Raw genomic sequence first — 20,052 nt, 5'->3', positions numbered from 1 at the left:
GAGAGTGTGAACACGGAGGTTAAATACACATCACTGAGACTTTTGAGGAAGAGCTTGCCCTTCCTTCTTTCCTTTCTTCTTATCTTCCTACCTTTTTTTCTTTCTTTCTCCTGTGTCTGGATGTACTTGTATTTAAAAAGGATGTCCTTGGGGGCTGCTTTTTCTCAGAATTCTGTTTCCCCGCAGTGAAGTTTAAGGAGGATTGGAGTTTTCTTGACTCCTGCGTGAGGAGTTTCCAAATGGCAATGAAAAAGAGTCACATAAATATCCACGAAGCGCCTGACACCTCTGTCATCACTTGTTTCCTGCTAGATCCTAAATCGGGGTGGTCATCCACCACCCACCCTGAGTGGGCAATCAGCTAATCGGTTCATGTGTGTATTTGTACTTTCCAGATTGAGCTGTGCACGGAATACAAAACGTCCTCCTCCTACTTCCCCCTCCCTACTCCGATTCACTCTACTTGGGAGGGCATGTGTATGCGCGTTCGCGTGTGCATGTCTGAGTGTGTATGTTTAGCAAAGGCGCTAGAAAGAAACTACCCCTTCTGCATCCCTCCCCCCACCTCCGCTCTATACAAAATCGAAAACGAAGCATCTCTCGAGCAAGATGCGTCTCTGATCTGTCCCCAGCAGAGGTGTCCTCTCCACGCTGAAGAGGACAGACTATCTCCGCGCTCATCCAGAGAGCTGATGGTTTGGCTTCCCGGGCGGGCGACCTGACTTCCTCCTGGCGCGTTGCGTTCTCCCCGGGGTGTGTGAGTGCTGATGCGTGCGCGCGCGCGCGCGCGCGTGTGTGTGTGTGTGTGTGTGTACACGACTGTAAGCTTCTAAGCTTCCTCACCCGGCACTGTGCAGGCAGCGCCGGCGACGTTACTCTCCGAGCAGCCGACAGCAACGCGAGGCAGCCGCAGCCTCCGCCCCCTCCGTCTGGTGATTGGCTGGTTTTGCTCATCATTTCCCTGCTAGGAAAAGGGAAGGGCCAGTGACGCCCCCGAACCCAGCTGCAGAAGCGGCCGCCAGCTCCAGTGCACAAGGTGTCTCATCTGAGAAGAAACCTGAGCCCCAGGGAGGCGGCGCGGAGCGACCCGAGGAGGGCTGGCGCGAACCCGGAGGGAGAGCGCTGGGCAGCGCTCAAGGACCAGCGGGAGCTCGGCCGCAGCGGAACCTTGCGACCCGCTCCTGAGATCCCGGCTCCACGCTCTCCTCGAATTTTACAGATCTCCCCCCGCGACTGTCTCTCCCCAAAAACGGAGCCTTTATATCAAGAGAAGGTGAGGGAGCTGGGGCAACCAGGACTTTCCCGGGCACCCAAGATGCGCTCCATTAGGAAGAGGTGGACGATCTGCACAATAAGTCTGCTCCTGATCTTTTATAAGACAAAAGAAATAGCAAGAACTGAGGAGCACCAGGAGACGCAACTCATCGGGTAAATGCAAAGCTTCATTTCAGGATATAACAAAACAAAACAAACAAACAAAAAAAAAAAGTCAAGCCATAAATGAAATGGGAATATAGACGGTAGAGTGAGGGTTGGGATAGTATGTGTGTTCTGACGAGCTTTTGTGTTTAGTCTCATGAATTAAATAACAAAGGCTGTTGTTGAGGTGTGTGTGCTTCTCCACTGCGTGTTCCCAGGATGAGTTCAACTTGCCCTGTGTGGTGGTAGTGACAGTTGTGCTGGCGCCGGGGCTCACCCGCCCAAGGAGAAGTCACTGCAGAAGTGTCAACAAAGAACGTGTGCCCTTGTCCTTCCTTTTAAGCCCTGGGCAGAACTCAGGAGAGGTGTCTTCATTCCCTATGTGGTTGTCCTTCCTTCTTTCTCTGCCCTATCACTCTATGTAGATAGTAGAGAGAGGTGGCTTCCTGAAAGGCTGAAGTTAAAGCCCAGAAAACAGGAAATGCGTCTCCTCTGTTTCTTTCCTCTTCTTTGGCGTTGTGTAGATCTGTGTATCATTTGAATTAGAAACTCCAATACAACCAAGGATTCTTCCCTATTTGCTCTTCTGTGGGTAAAACGCATGGGCGTCATGGTTACAGTTTTAGAAACTGCGTACTGTAGCTTCACACAGACTATATTTCTGCTATTTCTTTAGTTTGTCTAAATGAGTTCAGAAGCTTCCCCCACCCCAGTAAGTTCTCTAAATATCGCACTTCCTTCCTCCCTTCCCCTGGCCTCTGTTGCTTTGAAGTTTACCCAGGAGGTGGCTGCAACTTTGTGTTGCTTACATAGCTTGGAAGCGTTTTCTGAGGATGTGAACCTGGTTGTCAACTCTGTTCAAAGTCCTGTTTCGGAAATCCTCCCTTATCCGGAGGCGTCTGCTATCGGAAACTCCACACTGGCAGATGCCAGCCTGGTTTTTATGTTCCCTGACATTTATTAAAACGAAGATAGAGCCCTTGCCAGTGTGCGAGTGTGTGTGTGTGTGTGTGTGTGTGTGCGCGCGCGCGTACGCGTGTGCGCATGTAAAGACCTAAAACGTGCACGCGTGCACACATACACACACACAAACTTCATGCACTCGATTTAATATTCCTGCTCCTCCCTAAGTAATGAGTATTTAAGTGAGCAAGACGGAGGCTTATACTTAACAGAGAGAATTTGCTGTTTTATAGAAAACTAAGATAGTAGAAGTACAGTCGAAAGGACTGCAAGGGAATAAAAAAGCTAGTAAAGAATGAGCTGGATGGTCGTTATGCATCGAGAAATCTACAAATGGTCTATTCTGGAAAAGAAAAAAAAATCCTAACTATGAGGTCGCTTACACAGGGAGTGGGTGGGTTGAAATAGCAGCCTAGCTCAGTTGTCAGCAAAGCAGGACTCTGGGCGGGAGCGGGGGCGGGGGCATCCGCGGCAGACCTGTCCTTCCCAGGCAGACAAAGGGGTCTCGCGGAAGGTGATAAACTGGCGCGTGGGGGAGAGGCGGCGGCTGGGCGTGGGGGTCGAGGCTCTTTGTTCCCTTCCGGGCGGGTGGGCTCCGAACACAAGCGTGAGCCCAGACAAAGCCGCCAAGCCTCGCCAGAACTCTGAGGGTTCGGGCCCTCGGGTGGCTGAAGAGCAGGAGTGGGCGGACCCGTGAGGCGGACAGGAGGCGTCCCATGCCGTCCAGGAGCCCTCTCCCGGCCTCCCTAAACCGCCGCCGGGAAGGGGGAGCACACCCCGCGTACCTCGCAGGGAAATGACCGGCCTGGGACGCTCCACATTTCCCGGGCAACATTCCTCCTGTGACCCTTTCCTGGACGCCGCGGGCCAGTGGGCACCGATGAGGAGCAGGCGGGCGCCGGCGCCGCGGTTGGGCTAGCCCCGCTGGGTTTCGCTCGCCCGCTCTTGGGGCTGAGTTGCGGTTGCTCCCCTGCTCCTCTGAGAAAGCGTGAGGCGGGCGCGTGAGTTAATCAAACAGGAAGCGAGGTACGCACGCACCGGCTACCTCCCCTCCTCCGCGAGAGATGGAAGCGAGGGTGGAAGAATGAGTAAGGAGACAGGTTAGAGCCTTTATTTCGGGAACCAGGTCCCCTCTTAAAAAAAAAAAAAATCACTTCTACGTCTCAGTGGGCAACTAGGCTCCTCCTCCTTAATTAAAACCCGCAATTACGGTGGTGCGGGGGAAGGGCTGAGAGCCGCCTGCGGGCGCCGCGCTTCCCGTGCGCTGCAGCTCCCCGCCGCCGCGGCGGGCGCCGGCTCTGCCCTGCCTCGGCGGACTCGGCGCTGCCGGGAAAATGCGTTCACAGCTAGTCCTCTTGAGCACTCTTTCCGTTTTCCCTCAAGGTGAAACGTTCGGTGGAAAAGCTTGTGATATCAGTTCGTGATTTCGTTTCAACTTCCAAATAGTGCTTCTAGTGGAGGAGTTGACGCATCCAACGACCTGATGATCCCTTTGACTCTATTTCTACCCCCAAAGCCATTTAGAGGGGCTAGTTTTGAGATGAGTGGAGTGGAGATTTGGCCCAGAGCATTGGAAAGTGAGGTAACAGGCAATCTCAGACCTTTGGGAGGTACTGCATGGCTTGAGAGTGGGCAGTAGGTTCAGTAAAGGGCCTTACACAATCCTTGTACCTTAGAACCCCTCCCCCGCCGCCAAAATCCCCCCTCATATTTCGTTTTCCTGCTACCATTTGCAGTAGGCAGGCAGTTTCTTTATTCCACCTCCCCCTCTTAACTGGAGGTCCCATCTAGAGTCAGTGCAGCGTTGTTCTTATATACAATACTGAGCAGTCATTCCACGCAGAAGGGAACACCAGCACAACTTTCCTGCCTACCATCCACGTTCTCATATCTCCAGAGGAATACTAAAAGCATGGTTTTTATAAGGAATTATTGAGAATAGGTCAAGTAATTATTGGAAATTTAACCTTTCATGCAAACCTATTAATTGCCTGGTATGATTACTAGTTAATAAAGTTTAACTCAAAAAGCATGAGGCTATAAAGTGGTTTATCCTTGAATGATATATATATATATATGTATATATTCTTTCATAATTGGAAAAATGGCACTTGCCTCACAATTGACCCATGATTTCACTGACTTTGTGTGCTCTTTGAGTATAATTGTGTTAAGGGTCTTACGGATAAAAATATGTGGGTGTGCTTGTTTAATAAGATAATGGATTTGAAAGTGTGGCATAAACTTAAATATCACACAAGTATTTGTTTCGATGGCTACTCCTTAAAACTTGCCACATACTGTGCTCCTAGTTGACCACAAATGAGACTAACAAATTTTCTTATCATCTAGAGATTTCCTTTTTAATTTGACTGTGTACTTTCTCTCACTAAATAATTGTCCATATTAATTCTGAAACTTATGATAATATTGACAGTGGAGATAAGCATTCATAGTTAGAATATTGCCATTGTCAGCAAAGTTAGTTCCAGTTGGTTCTAGGGTAGAACCCACTTATCAATCAGGAAACCCAGGATCTGGGTTTGCATGCACTTTGTATGTTTCATTCGAAATTCTACTAAAAAGCATAGCAGTAGGTTAAGGTAGTACATCTCATCTTTATTTTTAGTTGTTTGACACTTAGGGAATCAAAACACCAAATTGCCTGCTGTTGGTATTCAGGCTTAGTTTGATCCAAGTTTTCTTTTGAATGACTTTTATAATTTTATATTAAGGAGGAAATTTAACCTAGTTCATGGGGAACACATTCATTCCAAAGCCAAGTTGTGAAGAGATTTCAGTGGGGTTGAATGAGGGACTTTTGGGACCTAATCTCAAGAAACAAAATTATATTTGTTATGTACTTCAGAATTAATAGAATAAGTTGTAGTGATGCCTGGCAACTCATATTTCAAAGAGAAAAATATTTGTAAAAACTAGTAACGTAACTGATGATTAAATTCTATCACTACCATCATTGTAAGGTTTTCTTAGCTCAACATAAGCAGGACTACTTTATAAAATATATTGCTTTATGCTGCATTATTTTCCTGATGTGTTTTGTGATTTTCTCTTTAGAAGTATATGTTGGATATTCCTGTATATAGCCCTATGCAAGAAATGTTTTCAGTGCAGCTGTATAGTAATTGCTTTGATCTGGAATGAAAAACTAGTAGGGGGTGGCAATATCCTTCATGCCTTGCATTAAAGGAAAAGCCTATCTAAGACAGAATACTGCCAAGGTCACAAATGGAAACATCCCTTGGGACTCACTTAACTTTTATACAAAGAAATTTGCTCCAGAGACTCAGATTGCACTAAGTCTAGCCTTCTTACATAGGAATTCCATCTACTTCAAGAAGTGGGACTAGTTGTAACTATTTTCATTCAAAGTTCTTTCCAGGAATGAAACTGAATTTTGGTTTATCATCAGTTCAGTGAAAACAGTTCAAAGAGCAGAGTTATATGGTAGTATTTCATTAATATAAAACCGATTTAAACTTTTAAAGCACTTTTTTTTTTTAAGTGTTGGAGGTTCTGAAAAGCCTCCATATAACTAAATACATCAAAGCGATTATTTTGCAATGCAAAATGTACCGTTAGCTACATGTCAGTGAAACAATCTTCCACAGATATTTAAGAATGCCAGCCCATGTATATTTTTACTTCTCCTATGAAAGTTAATTGGTGGTAAAATAATTGTTATTAATTATGGCAATCTGTGGTTAGAAAAAGGTGATATTAACAATCCAGTTAACAAGATGAAGATAGGAAAAAAATCCCTGCCCTTAGAAATGGTGAGAGTTTGTACCCATATTCTTGAAGGCATATCTCCAAAAGTGTGAAGGTTAGGTTCTGTATATATCCGTGTTCTCATTCATATGTAGTTATTATCATTAAACGTGTAATATAAAAATTGACTTCTGGGCCACTTAGTAGTAAATTTCACCCTATGTTTCCTAGCATTTTAAATGACCTCTATAAAATGGTTATTATTGGCCATGCATAGGCATGCAAATGTATCATTTTCATCAGTAGGATAGTTTAAAATATTGATTTTTATGAGTTCTAAATTTCATGGGGAGAAATGCATATGATGCTTTGAGTTGCTTCAAATTGGAACTACATGTTTAAAAAAGAATGCAAACCAAAATACCAAACTATAAGCCTCTAATTACAGAATTCATCTAACAGCTGTTACACAGGCAATGTTTCCATTGATAGTAGGAGAGGATTGCCTACATAATGAACACAGTTTTAGACTTTGTGACTGAGCAAATAGTCATATTACTTTTTAACTCTATTTTTGAGATTTTAAAAAAGTAAGAGTTAACAAGTAAAGAAATAAATGCAGATACTGAAAGGGCTATACCATAAACAGGTAGCATTTTGTTTCTCTGAGTCTGGGTTTAAAGCTATAAAGTACTAAGAAAATAGTCTATTGAACAATAAACTGGTTCTACTATAAACGTCCTAATGATACAAATGCTGTCATAGGTATCTGACCATGTCAGCACTATGACCAACACCACCATGCCACCTATATATTTGCCTGACAATATTGATTGAAAGGGATAGCACAGTTGATTTTGTGTGTGATGTAATAGAAAATACCATTAAAAATGGCTACTGAATGAGTTTTCTTTCTCCTCATTACAATCTGTCTCCCCACCACCAACAACTATCAGGAAAGTGTCTCATTATTGCAATGATTTGAGACACAAACGTATTTTAGAAATTAGCACTTCAATAGTGCTTTATAAATTACTTTCACATACAGACTCCCACTGAATTCTCACAAAGTCATTGCATGGTAGATAATGTTATTGCAATTTTCAAGATAAGGCAAGGCCATTGTGGCCTAGAAAGAGAATATTATCCAAGGACATATAGGTTAGCAAGTGAAAGAATCACCAGCATGCCCAGATCACCTGATATCCCAAAGTCTTCTTACTCCAAAACAAAATCTCTTTCCATTGTAAAAATAAAATTACAATCTTGGGAGTCACAATTATACAGATGCAGGAGAAGTGGCCAAACTTCCTGTCTCTATTGTTAAACACAACAGGGAGGGAGGATCGAGTTTGAAGATAATTTTTTTTTTCTTTAAACACCACAAAGACCTTTTCTTTATATGAAAAATGTTTTTATTTCAAAGAGAATAAGTGTAAAGATTGTCCTGATAAAGTCATATTCTCTTATTTCTTATAATACCTTTCATCAATCTCATACCTCTTCTACCATGTAGAAAAAGTTGTATCGACAATTTGTAACCAGTAATCCAAATCAAATTATGTATTATTCTACTTAGATAAAATACTTCTTACTTTCACAGAGCTGGCATTTTTGTTTTGTTTCAGAGATGGTGAACTGTGTTTGAGTCGATCCCTTGTCAATAGTTCTGATAAAATCATTCGAAAGTCTGGCTCTTCAATCTTCCAGCACTCTGTAGAAGGTTGGAAAATCAATTCCTCTTTGGTCCTGGAAATAAGGTGAGTTTCTTTAATAAGCCATAATAAATTTCACATCATGTTCTCGAATACGTTGGACTTCACAAACTTATATTGAATGCTTGATTTATAGTTTAAGTATGAATACTTTAATAAAAGAGTGGACCAGCTCTACTTAATGTTGATCAGTGAAGGCTATGAAACCATAAAACTGAAATCATTATGCAGTCAGAAATTTAAGGATGAATATGTGAGTTTTGAATATACTGTCTTTATTCTAATGGAATAAAATATTCAACAGAATACTAACATCTAATAGACTTTTTTATTCTATTACTCAGGATGGACATATATTTTGAGAATTGTCTTTATCTTCTTTATTAAGTCTTCATACATTTCTTCTATCTTTTCACACTGGATGAAAGTAGAGCCTATCCAACTCCTATTTTGCTGACTATTCTAAATAAATTTTATTTACTCTATAGATGGATATTTCTATGTGAGTTTCTGTAATAAAAGTCTCAGTAATTATATCCTAAATTGGCAAAAGGCAGAAAATAAATTTTCTAGAGTACTGGTTTATTCTTTGTAAGATTTTGGCATTTTGCCTGAAACAAGCTCTCGAAATCAAACTCAATGCCTGCATATATCTATTATATCTTATTTTCTTCTAGTACAATTCTACAACTAATAAGAAGGTTAGGGCCAGACCTTCCTGAGCATGGAGGAAGCAAACACATCATGTTTTCCTACAACTACATTGCTATGTTGGTTGATATGTTTAAATCAGAGCATTTCAGTAAATCAAACTCTTTGAAAGTTTTAGAGAATTATCCTTTACATAATAAAATCATTGCAATTTCATATTGGCAAAATTCTAATCATTCAATGAATGGACATTACTGCACAGATTTTGTAAGTCATTACAAGGATAAACCATTGATCTGTGTGTCTGGGTTTCTATCTACTCACTTCTTGGATCATACCTACATGTCATGTAGATCATGAGCGACTTGCAGGAAGAGTCTGCTAACACTCATCTTCAGAATATACATAGCAGTTCATAAAATGCATTGCAGCAAAGACACTCACTCCATGTTGAAATACACTTGAAAGATTGGAAATTTTTTAAAAAGATGGGTGCCAGGGAAATTCAGGAATAGTTTGTTTTGAAGCTTTGGAAGTGGCTGGAATGGGAAACAGGAATCAAACCATGGCAATATCAAATAGTGTGTACTTGGTTGCTTTTAGTTATGGGAAATTTTGTGTATTTGTAGGCAGAGTACAAGAATGAGGAGATGAGTAGGGTCTGATGACAGAGTCTATAAATTGGTGTCTTCTGGGTAGAATATGGTCAGCAAGCAAGATTTATTTCAACTGGATAAATAAAAACCCTTAAAACCAGTATTAAATTAGGAGATTTCTTTAAAAGTACAGATTTCCATATACTCTTAAGAAAATGAAAAATTTGACAACTCTGGTCATAAATACAGGCATGGTTTAGTTTAAAACAGAATAAGGATTCATATTTCTTGGAGGTAGATATTGGAAGGAGAGAAATATGGGTGATTTATGAAGGAAATATTTGATCTATAAGGATGTCTCAAAAGGAACTTTCAAACTGAAAGATTTGGCTAGAAGGGAGCCAATTAGGAAAGGCTAAGCAGATCAGGTAAAAGAAAGTAATGGAAGAAAGTAAAGTAAAATAAGAAATTGTAATAGTTTAATTAATATATCTAAATATTATATCAGATAAGGTAAAGTCTAATAAGTAAATTCAAAAAGTAATTAGCGATAGTTTAAGTAATATATACTTCCTAGTATCTATATAAAAATGAGGCTACAGAGGTACATTTTGCTATTTTTAAGATATTCAAGCTAAGGGTATTAAATATAAATTGAGCCAAGCAAATCATTATTGTAATTTTACAAATTAATGAACATTGCATTCATATCTGTGAAGGTGATCTGTTTTAAATTATAACAGATGATATCATGTATGAAATGTTAGTACTCTTTTCATATGATTCTCCTTAACAGATAAAGAAGTAAACAATAAAAATTGAGCAAATATTGAATAATACATACAAAGTTGTCACTTCCTTACAAGGAAACAATAATTTGTAAAACTATTATTGTACAACATGAAAACAGTTCATAAAAATTATAATTGCCTATAGCATTAGTGATTTGTGAGTATTAATCAGCTTGACACCTGTAATAAAAAATTTAGAATATGAAAATGTCCTATTGTTAGCTTAGCTCTTGTTTTTCATACCGGAAACTAACCATAAACTAATTTGGATTATTATCTTTCTTTATTTCTTCCCCACATCTGTAACATTTATGAAGAACCATATTACTTGGTTTCTGTGAGTGGGTGTGGGCATATTTTACAAGTGTTTTTAAAATTCTACTTTGAAGTTTTGATTAAGATATTACAACTAATCATTTTTGATCTTACATGATTAAACCATGCTTACAAATCTTTCTCATTTTAAAAATCTCATTAAACTTATAATGCTCTTGTAACATTCCTAATAAATTATTTATCTATTTGTATTAACATGTGAAGCAGTCACTGATGATGTTGTTTTTCCCTACATTTGTAGAAATGATTTTTTTCTTATTACTAATTTTTTCAACCCTATATATACTCTACTACTTTCATAAACACATCAAGAATTAATTCATATATGTTCATCAAACAACCGTACCTCTGGGGAGTTTTTTGAGAGAGATGGTTCCACCTTCATGGTACTTTGGAAATTCATCAAGATTTAGAAGAGTTTACCCATTCCACAGCTAACTTCACAATTAAAATAATTACCTTGGTTAAGGACTTGATTTTATTGGTAGTAGTTTGTTCTTTGTTATTGTAAGCTAAGAAATGACATATTTGGGGCTCCTGGGTGGTTCAGTCAGTTGAGCATCTGTCTTCAGCTCAGGTCATGATCCCCGTGTCCAGGGATTGAGCCCCACATTGGGCTCCCTGCTCTGCAAGGAGCCTGCTTCTTCCTCTCCTGCTCCCCCTGCTTGTGCTCTATTTCTCTCTCTCTGTCAAATAAATAAATAAAATCTTAAAAAAAAAGAAATGACATATTTAAGATGTATCAGATGTTTGTGAGTAAATCTATAAACATTGTACCAAGAGAGTATTTGGTCATGTCCAACACTTGTGACTTGACACTTTTTTCCCCATTTTGGGTTGTTTTTTTTTTTTTTTATTTTCCCCTCATTCTTCATATGCTGAATAGAAACCTAAGGAATTACAATACCAGATGTGGATGCATAGAGATATATGAGCTCAACTACTCATCAAGGCACATCATAATTAGAAGGACTATTTTCAAGTCAGTATCATCCCATGTCAAGGTTTTTAAACAGATCAAACTCGCAGGTTAACTAAACCTAACTGCAAATTTATATATGCTTTCCTACCAAAAGGAACTTGCTGTTGCATGCATTGATTTACTTTAGAGAAAGGTCCATATACAATTCTTCTACTTACTCTGTTCAGTAAGTAGCCGGAGGAGCACATCTTGGATCATACAACTTGTTAGTGGCAGAGTCAAGCTTCAAAGCTAGGCCTATCTAACTAGAACCAAAGCTCTTATCATGAAACAAATTTCTTGGAAGACTCTATTTTAATACTAAAAATGCAGCCTTATGCAGTACACACAATGGAGAGTTTTTTTGCTCCAAAATAATAAAATATATTATTCATCCAATATTACTAAATCCTGGGTCAAATAATCAAATGGCCATCTGAGGTGTAAATTAAACTAAAAAATGCTTTTCTTCAAGCATTTTGAGACCATTTTGCCTTTTCATTTGGCTGCGTAGGATTTTTCTTCGATGCTAGAATATCTTTCTATAACACCTGGGACCCTAAGCTCAGAAGCCCTAACAAGCTACAGGTTATGTTCTTTCAGTGCTTTGAAGAATCTTGCCTTGCGAAAATAATCTTTGAGACCAAAAATTGTGTGTTCTCTCCACTTTTTTGTAGGCATAATGAAACACTCAGCACTTCTTAAACCTTTTTAAATTTCTTTTTAGTAAACCACGTTAGTAACAATTGAATTGATTTGGTGATTTTTGTCTGAAGTCCAAAGTTTGCAAAAACTGATTCCTAATATATGTATCATAACCTAATTTGCTTCTCAACTTGTGATACATTCCAGCTGTAAGATTTGTCTTAACAATACTCGCTGATGGAGTCAACAGTGTCATTTAGATTAAATTTTAGTTGCCACAGCACGTGTGCTTGTTGTTGACAAGAAACCTACAGAGAAGAAAGAGTGGCACCTGGTGATAGGTTAGCTATATTTAACATTTCACAAGTGAAAACAATGTTTAGTAAATTAATTCTCTGGAACTCTGCAGCTGCTATTTCAAGTGATGTGTGATGTTGAAAGGGAAGTTCTAGTTGAAAATTCAGTTGAAAAGTTTCTGTATAAAATCTATTCCTGTCAGTTGAACAGTCTCAACCGGCCTTTCAGTTTAAACCAGCATTACCTAACAAAAAATAATCTTTATGACTAAGATTTTTAGTCTCACTAAAAGTGAAACATATTTTTAGATCTTTCAGTTATCTTTAACATTAAGACAGTTGCTGAATTTAGGATTTTGCTTATTAATAGGGTTTCAAAAGTTACATTATGCCCACAAAATGACAGTTAAAATCCTATAAGGGATCCTTTTTGTTGTTGTTGGTCTGCAGTCACGCACACAAAACACAACCCCTGCTTTAAATATCTGGTAATGACTTGATCACCTATCAGGAAAACTAGTATTGAGACAGCCTGCATATTAAAATTTAGCTTTTGTTGATTCATGTTTCTTTCTTTTTATTTTTTTAAAGATTTTATTTATTTATTTGACAGAGAGAGACACAGCGAGGGGGAGTGGGAGAGGGAGAAGCAGGCCTCCCTCGGAGCAGGGAGCCCGACGCGGGCTTTATCCCAGGACCCTGGGATCATGACCTGAGCTGAAGGCAGAGGCTTAACGACTGAGCTACCCAGGCGCCTCGATTCATGTTTCTTTAGAACCCAGAAGTTAAACTGAATTTCCTTTCTATCTTTCTCATTCTGAAATAATTTTGTTTAATCTGCTCTCTTCATTTATGTCAATTATCTGAGCAAAAGCATACATGTTCTTGGTGATACTGAAAGTACTGTTCAGTTCACTGTAAGAGTTTTTCATGCTTCTGGTGACATTTAGTTAATTGTATTTAAGCACTAGTTTTCTTTTTTTCATATATTTACAGTGTGAATAACAACTAGACTTAGCAAATCCACAGAACGTTTTATAGTCTATTACATCTATAATCTAAAAAATGCCTAGTGGTGCCTGGGTGGCTCAGTTGGTTAAATGTCTGCCTTGGGCTCAGGTCATGATCCCAGGGTCCCTAGGATCTAGCCCGAGTCCGGCTCTGTGCTCAGAAAAAAGTCTGCTTGTCCCTCTCCCTCTTCTCTCCCCCCAATGCTTGTGCACATGCTCTCTCTCTTTCAATAACTAAAATTCTTAAAAAAATAAAAAAATAAAATAAAAAATGCCTACAGTTTGTTAGGGAGGGAAAAAAAAACTCTAACCTTTCCTTACTGTTTCAAAAAAAAAAAAAAAATTAGGCATTGAAGCCACAATACTGCTCACTCATAGTAATTATTTTCAGTTTTTCTTGAATCCTACACCAGGAATCTTAGTTCAAATAATTTTCCATGCATAGATGTAAGCCCTAAGATGGAAACTAGAAGTTTAGTTCAATATAAGAAAAATAACTTACTGGAGACATTCAAGGTTCCCTTTCACCCTTCTTTCAGTTTAAAAACGCAAATACTCCCCTAACAGAATAAACAATTGTTGAGCCTATAAAACAGTTTTGGAAGAACACATTGTATTATCTGAATTTAATAATTATGTCATTTATCTCAAGAGTTAGGCAATGTGGTATCTTTTGAAATTTTGCCGAACTTTTTTTTCTTTAAAGATTTTATTTATTTATTTGAGAGAGAGAGCACAAGTCCAGGGAGGGGCAGAGGGAGAGGGAGAAGCAGGCTCCCCACTAAGTAGGGAACCCTACACAGGGCTCCATCCCAGGACCCTGGTGTCATGACCTGAGCCCAAGGCAGACCCTTAACCAACTGAGCCACACAGGCGCCCCTGAAATTTCGCTGAACTCTTATTATCCACTTTTTTTATATCAATTTTCCCTAAGAGTGAACAAATTAAAGATGTTCTATTATACTCAGGAATGTAAAAGACCTATGTTTAAAATATTTTGTTGCTAAATTTCTATAACACAACAAAGGTTCTGTTATTGTAAAGTCCCTTTTACTATCAGTTGACAAGCATTTGAGTGTTAGCTTGTTTCGTGAATAAAAGTATTTTCCCCTTTTGGATTTCCAAATTAAAAAGTCTTCTTTCAAATCTGGATATCTGGTCTATTCACGTCACACTTGCAAATATTTCACTACTTGTGAGTTACATCTTCAAGTACCTACAACACTCTTAAACTATGTTCGAAGGAAAATGATAATACCAGCTAGTTTAGCGATTTGACCACATCCGTGCAGTTTTTATTTTAGAGCCAGCCTTGTCATTTCCACAGGAAATGAGATTTTTTTTGAAATACAGGTGTCAGGCATCACTACATTTTTTTTCCCCAAGCAATTTCATTTGTAGGGCATTTATACAGATTTTCATCTATAAATTCAACTTATGAACCTGATATCCTGACTGAAGAAAAAAATTCAAAAAATATTTTATTTTCCAGAGACTTAATGAACATATACCTTGTGTATCAAACCTGGTCAAACAAAGTTTTCAGTCAATTGGTTTTCTAATAAGACTACACATTAAACTGGGACCTATTTAAAGCAAACCAGAACTAAACAAAAAGGAAGATTTCAGTTATTTTCCATCCCTTCTTGCTAGTCATGCTTCTGGCTTGTAAGTGTGATTGGGGGAATTGCCCTTTTGGTGGATTAATGGGAGTAGGTTGTATTGTGCTCAGCAGTAGCATTTATGAATGCGGTAGAGCTTAAAGAGTAATAGCACCAAAGGAAAACATGTCTGTCATATCTTAAATGTCATAACAATGGTATTGTTTTTAGCACTCTGAAAACACAAGCTTACAATAAGAGCACTTCCGTAACTAATATCCAATTTCCAGTCTGGAGAGAGCTTTTTTCAGATTGCTTCTGGCTGATACATGTTTGGTAGCTTGAGGATGAGGTGAGGTCAGATTTCTGTAGGAAGGCTCATAGTTTCTTTGGCCATATATTTCCCTCACAAACTTAGTAGGCTCCTGGGCCATTTCCTTGTACTTAATTACTGGTATAAATAACTGTACCCGAAGGTTTCTTCTGAACAGTTCTTCAGCCTCTGAGTCTCCTCTATTCTAGCCTAACCCTCCTTTCCCTTAATTTCCCTCCTAACTCATTTGAATCTATAAACTTAGGTGAGAAGGCAATGACTCTTGTTCCTGGGATGGCTCTGATCTACAGTTGTATCTCTTGCTAAGTGGGGTATTAGAAACATTTTGGAGGTCCCAATTTCCAGACTTTCACACAGTTAACATACAGGCCATTGCCAGAGATATTCCTTTCCTTCCAAGTTGAGCTTGCAACTTGGCTACTTCATGCCTGACTTTGCATCTTTTATTGCCTTGCTAGAAGGAGCAACTAACATAAAACAGCACAGAAACTCCTTTTAACCATTTCTCCAAGAGCAACAGGCTTATTAGATATAGGATTTGAATCCAAAATTATTGCAGATAATCATTTTATTAGGTGTTTTGCTATATCATGCCAAGGTCACTAGCTTTCCAGCCAGCTATAGCTTTGTTTTCATTTTCCATCATCTAACTCAGCATTTACATATTGGTTTATACAGCATCTCACATCTGTTATCAGTTTCTTTAATATGCACAGGATAGGCTAAGCTTCCATCAAAAAAGAGTGATATCTTAAAATACAATGGATCAACATGTTGGAAGTTTATTTCTCTCTTGTATAGCCATGCACATTATACACTCATATCCCACGTACGAAAACTCACATGACCAAAACCAGCTGCACTTGAGTTTGGAAACTTGCAAATTTTCTAGCTGAGCAGTCATGTGCCTGAGTAAAACTCAGAAGATTCAAATACTAAAAGGAAGACTGGAAGGAAGAACACTAAGGAACAGCTATCTCTGTCGGGCATAGTTTGGTGTTCTATCTATCCATTTTTCCCTCTAACATACCCATTTTTCTTCCTGGATTCTTGAGCTTCAAAGGACTTTCATATACTATAGTTTTATTCTTCTTCAAATAATTGTAATATACACATGATTTGGATTAATGTATATAAATTTATTGGGAAGTTTAATCCTTTTAATAGATTTAAGTAAGATATAATTCCAAACCATTTTATTTCTGTTTACCTTAACTAGACAATACTGAACAAAACAAAATGACTATAGAGAATTAATTAAAGCTAGCAGAATATCTGGTTATGCAAAGTCAAGTCATGGTATTTTCATTTTATTTAATAAACTAATTTTTCTTATTTTTTTCTTCAAGTTTTTATTTAAATTCTCTTTAGTTAACATATAGTGTAATATTGGTTTTAGGAGTAGAATCTAGTGATTCATCACTTATATGTAACACCTAGTGCTCATCCACAAGTGCCCTCTTTAATACCCATCACCCATTTAGCCCATCTCCCTGCCCACCTCGCCTCCAGCAATCCTCAGTTTGTTCTCTACAGTTAAGATTCTCTTATGGGTTGGCCTCCCTCTCTCTTTTTTTTTTTTCCCTTCCCTTATGTTCATCTTTGTTTCTTAAATTCCACATATGAGTGAAATCATATGGTATTTGTCTTTCTCTGACTGATTTTGCTTAGCATAATATACTCTAGCTCCATCCACTTTGTTGCAAATGGGAAGATTTTATTCTTTTTGATGGCTGAGTGTATATATCACATCTTCTTTATTCTTTATCCATTTATCAGTGGATGGACATTTGGGTTCTTTCCATAATTTGGCTATTGGTGACAGTGCTGCTATAAACAGTGGGGTGCATGTGCCCCTTTGAGTCAGTATTTTTGTATCTTTTGGGCAAATACCTAGTAGTGCAATTGCTGGATAGTAAAGTAGTTCTTTTTTTAATTTTTTGAGGAAACTCCATATTGTTTTCCACAGTGGCTGCACAGAATAAACTAAATTTTCTGTATCATTTTTCACTCCATAAATAGATGTGTATACTATATTTATTTACCAAATCATTGAGAAACTATAAGCAAATGATTTTTTTAAGAACAAATTCAATATCAATAGAATCTACTTAATTGGTTGGTTTAATTACCACCTGACAATTTAAGATTAGTAGTGTGCCAATTTACATTTTATCATATGTTACTTTATACATGATATCACCAGTTCTTGGATATGTTGTCATTAATGGAAAACTTTGCTTGTATTTCCATATAGGAAGAACATTCTTCGTTTCCTAGATGCGGAAAGAGATGTCTCAGTGGTCAAGAGCAGTTTTAAGCCTGGTGATGTCATACACTATGTCCTAGACAGGCGTCGGACACTAAATATTTCTCAGGATCTTCACAGCCTCCTACCCGAAGTTTCACCAATGAAAAATCGCAGATTTAAGACCTGTGCAGTTGTTGGAAATTCTGGCATTCTGCTAGATAGTGAATGCGGAAAGGAGATTGACAGTCACAATTTTGTAATAAGGTGAGCTTTCTTCTCTTCCTAAAGATTGTAATTTCTTCCAAGATGTTTTACTGAGGTGTAGAAAACTGACAGAAATGTGTAAGTCTAGTATTAACATTAAGGATTATTGAAAGCTCAAATACTTATTTATGATATGTTTTTCTGTGTAGTGTTCAAATTTACATTTACCCTGGGATATAAAATTAAAATTATATGGTCATTGAAAGGAAAGGTGATTTTATTATAGCAGTAAGATTCACACCAGGTTTTTTTTTTTCAAATTACAATTCTATTAGATTTAATACACAGGAAAATGACTTTTATTAATAGTTTTTCTTTTATGTCCATTAATTTAATATTAATTCATTCCTTCAATAATATAGTTAATAGTTAATTATTAGTTAATTAAGTTAATTTTTATATTAGTGAATGGATTAATTCATTTAATCCACTTAATTGATATATTTGCAATCCTTTTTGTATACAATAAATTATATTCATTTATTCATAAAGATTATGAACATTTCTATGTAATGATGTAATAAATGTAAGCAATTTTACCCTTTTAATGACAATTATTTAGCAGATTCTAAGAATATAACAAGTTCATAAAGCAAGTTTCCAAAAAGTATATACATAAGTTTACATTTAATATCTTGCACCAAATTCTCTGCATTATTCTTTACATGTGGTATTTATGTATGTTAGTATATTTTAGTTTTTGAGTTTTCTCACATAATTAAACATACCTGTTTTTCATTGATGGTCAGCAGATGTTTGATGAGTCATGTGTTTGGTTAACTTTAACTGAAAGAAACAGCAATAGAAATGGGATTGGGATGAAATCATAGATACTAGTTTTTCGTTTCCAATTCATGCATCTGGACATTGATTTTTTTTGGCTTTTTTTAGTTCTTCAGGAAAATTTGCTCAATGAATGAAGTATGTATGTTGAAATATGAAATAGTTCAATGTAAAGATAGCTAGATTTTTAGTTTTTCAGAGTCTGAGGATGAATTGGTGGTCTGCAAATTTTTTTTAAAATTAAGGAAACAAATCCATTATGAAACAGGAAAATTCAAAGTTTTTCAGGACCTACACTGCATTCTTCTATTGTGAATAATACTAGTCATATAAAGTCAGTCATAATTATGTAAAACTGAATACTAATACAACAAAAAATGTGTAATATTGAGGGGATTGGAGAGGAGAGAGGTGTGTGTAATGGGGAAAATTCAGTCAAGATCTAATATAGAGAGGTCAGTAAAACAGTATCAACACATTATTAAAAAACTATGATAAACAGAAAGAAGTGGTTGTCTCTGGAGAAAAAAGTCGGAGATGAGTAGAGAAAAGGTGGAGAATTGCCGTCTTTCACTACCAGTCTAACAATATTATTTTGGTTTTTCTTAATTGTATATATGTATTTCTCTGATTAAAACTTAATTTAAGTAAGTTTCAGTTTTAAAAGTTTCCCCCAGGCAATTGAAATATACAGCACTGGTTAAGAGCCACCACAGTAAAATGGGATTGAGTTTTTTTTTTTTTATTATGTTATGTTAATCACTATACATTACATCATTAGTTTTTGATGTAGTGTTCCATGATTCATTGTTTGCGTATAACACCCAGTGCTCCATGCAGAACGTGCCCTCTTTAATACCCATCACCAGGCTAACCCATCCCCCCACCCTCCTCCCCTCTAGAACCCTCAGTTTGTTGTTCAGAGTCCATCGTCTCTCATGGTTCATCTCCCCCTCTGATTTCCCCCCCTCTTCATTCTTCCCCTCCTGTTATCTTCTTCTTCTTTTTTTTAACATATAATGTATTATTTGTTTCAGAGGTACAGGTCTGTGATTCAACAGTCTTACACAATTCAAGCACTCACCATAGCACATACCCTCCCCAATGTCTATCACCCAGCCACCCCATCCCTCCTACCCCCACCACTCCAGCAACCCTCAGTTTGTTTCCTGAGATTAAGAATTCCTCATATCAGTGAGGTCATATAATACATGTTTTTCTCTGATTGACTTATTTCGCTCAGCATAATACCCTCCAATTCCATCCACGTCATTGCAAATGGCAAGATTTCATTCCCTTTGATGGCTGCATAATATTCCATTGTGTATATATATATACCACATCTTCTTTATCCATTCATCTGTCAGTGGACATCTTGGCTCTTTCCACAGTTTGGCCATTGTGGACATTGCTGCTATAAACATTGGGGTGCATGTACCCCTATGGATCCCTACATTTATATCTTTGGGGTAAATACCCAGTAGTGCAATTGCTGGATCATATGGTAGCTCTATTTTTGACTTTTTGAGGAACCTCCAGGGATGTGGAGAAAGGGGAACCCCCCTACACTGTTGGTGGGAATGCAAGCTGGGATTGAGTTTTTAAATCAGGCAGCTCACTGTTAAAATACAAACTGTTAATTTTGTGGTTGTAGGTGAGTCCATTAATCTGCCTAAAACCCAGTTTGCTCAACTATTAAAAGAA

At 37.8% G+C, this 20,052-nt stretch overlaps 1 protein-coding gene and 1 long non-coding RNA gene across 2 annotated transcripts in view; one reads left to right on the top strand and one right to left on the bottom strand.

Annotated features, from left to right (window-relative positions):
* Positions 1-3,351, bottom strand: part of LOC114202726 (uncharacterized) — a 75,121-nt gene extending 71,770 nt beyond the window's left edge. Inside the window, exon 1 of the long non-coding RNA XR_003607848.2 lies at positions 3,168-3,351. This is a non-coding gene — a long non-coding RNA (uncharacterized LOC114202726). The remainder of the gene's footprint in view (positions 1-3,167) is intronic.
* ST8SIA4 (ST8 alpha-N-acetyl-neuraminide alpha-2,8-sialyltransferase 4) overlaps positions 1,234-20,052 on the top strand; it is a 96,577-nt gene continuing 77,758 nt past the window's right edge. Inside the window, exons 1-3 of the mRNA XM_028096034.2 lie at positions 1,234-1,428; positions 7,743-7,874; positions 17,308-17,565. Of these exons, the coding sequence (XP_027951835.1) occupies positions 1,316-1,428; positions 7,743-7,874; positions 17,308-17,565 (503 nt within the window). The 5' untranslated portion in view covers positions 1,234-1,315. The remainder of the gene's footprint in view (positions 1,429-7,742; positions 7,875-17,307; positions 17,566-20,052) is intronic.

The sequence above is a fragment of the Eumetopias jubatus genome, unplaced genomic scaffold (genome assembly GCF_037043125.1).
Source record: "Eumetopias jubatus isolate StellerSeaLion01/CBP00866 unplaced genomic scaffold, mEumJub1_p1.0 scaffold_5, whole genome shotgun sequence".
NCBI classification, from domain to species: domain Eukaryota; kingdom Metazoa; phylum Chordata; class Mammalia; order Carnivora; family Otariidae; genus Eumetopias; species Eumetopias jubatus.
The sequence above is the reverse complement of the archived record's forward strand: the minus strand, read 5'-3'. Positions and strand labels throughout refer to the sequence as shown.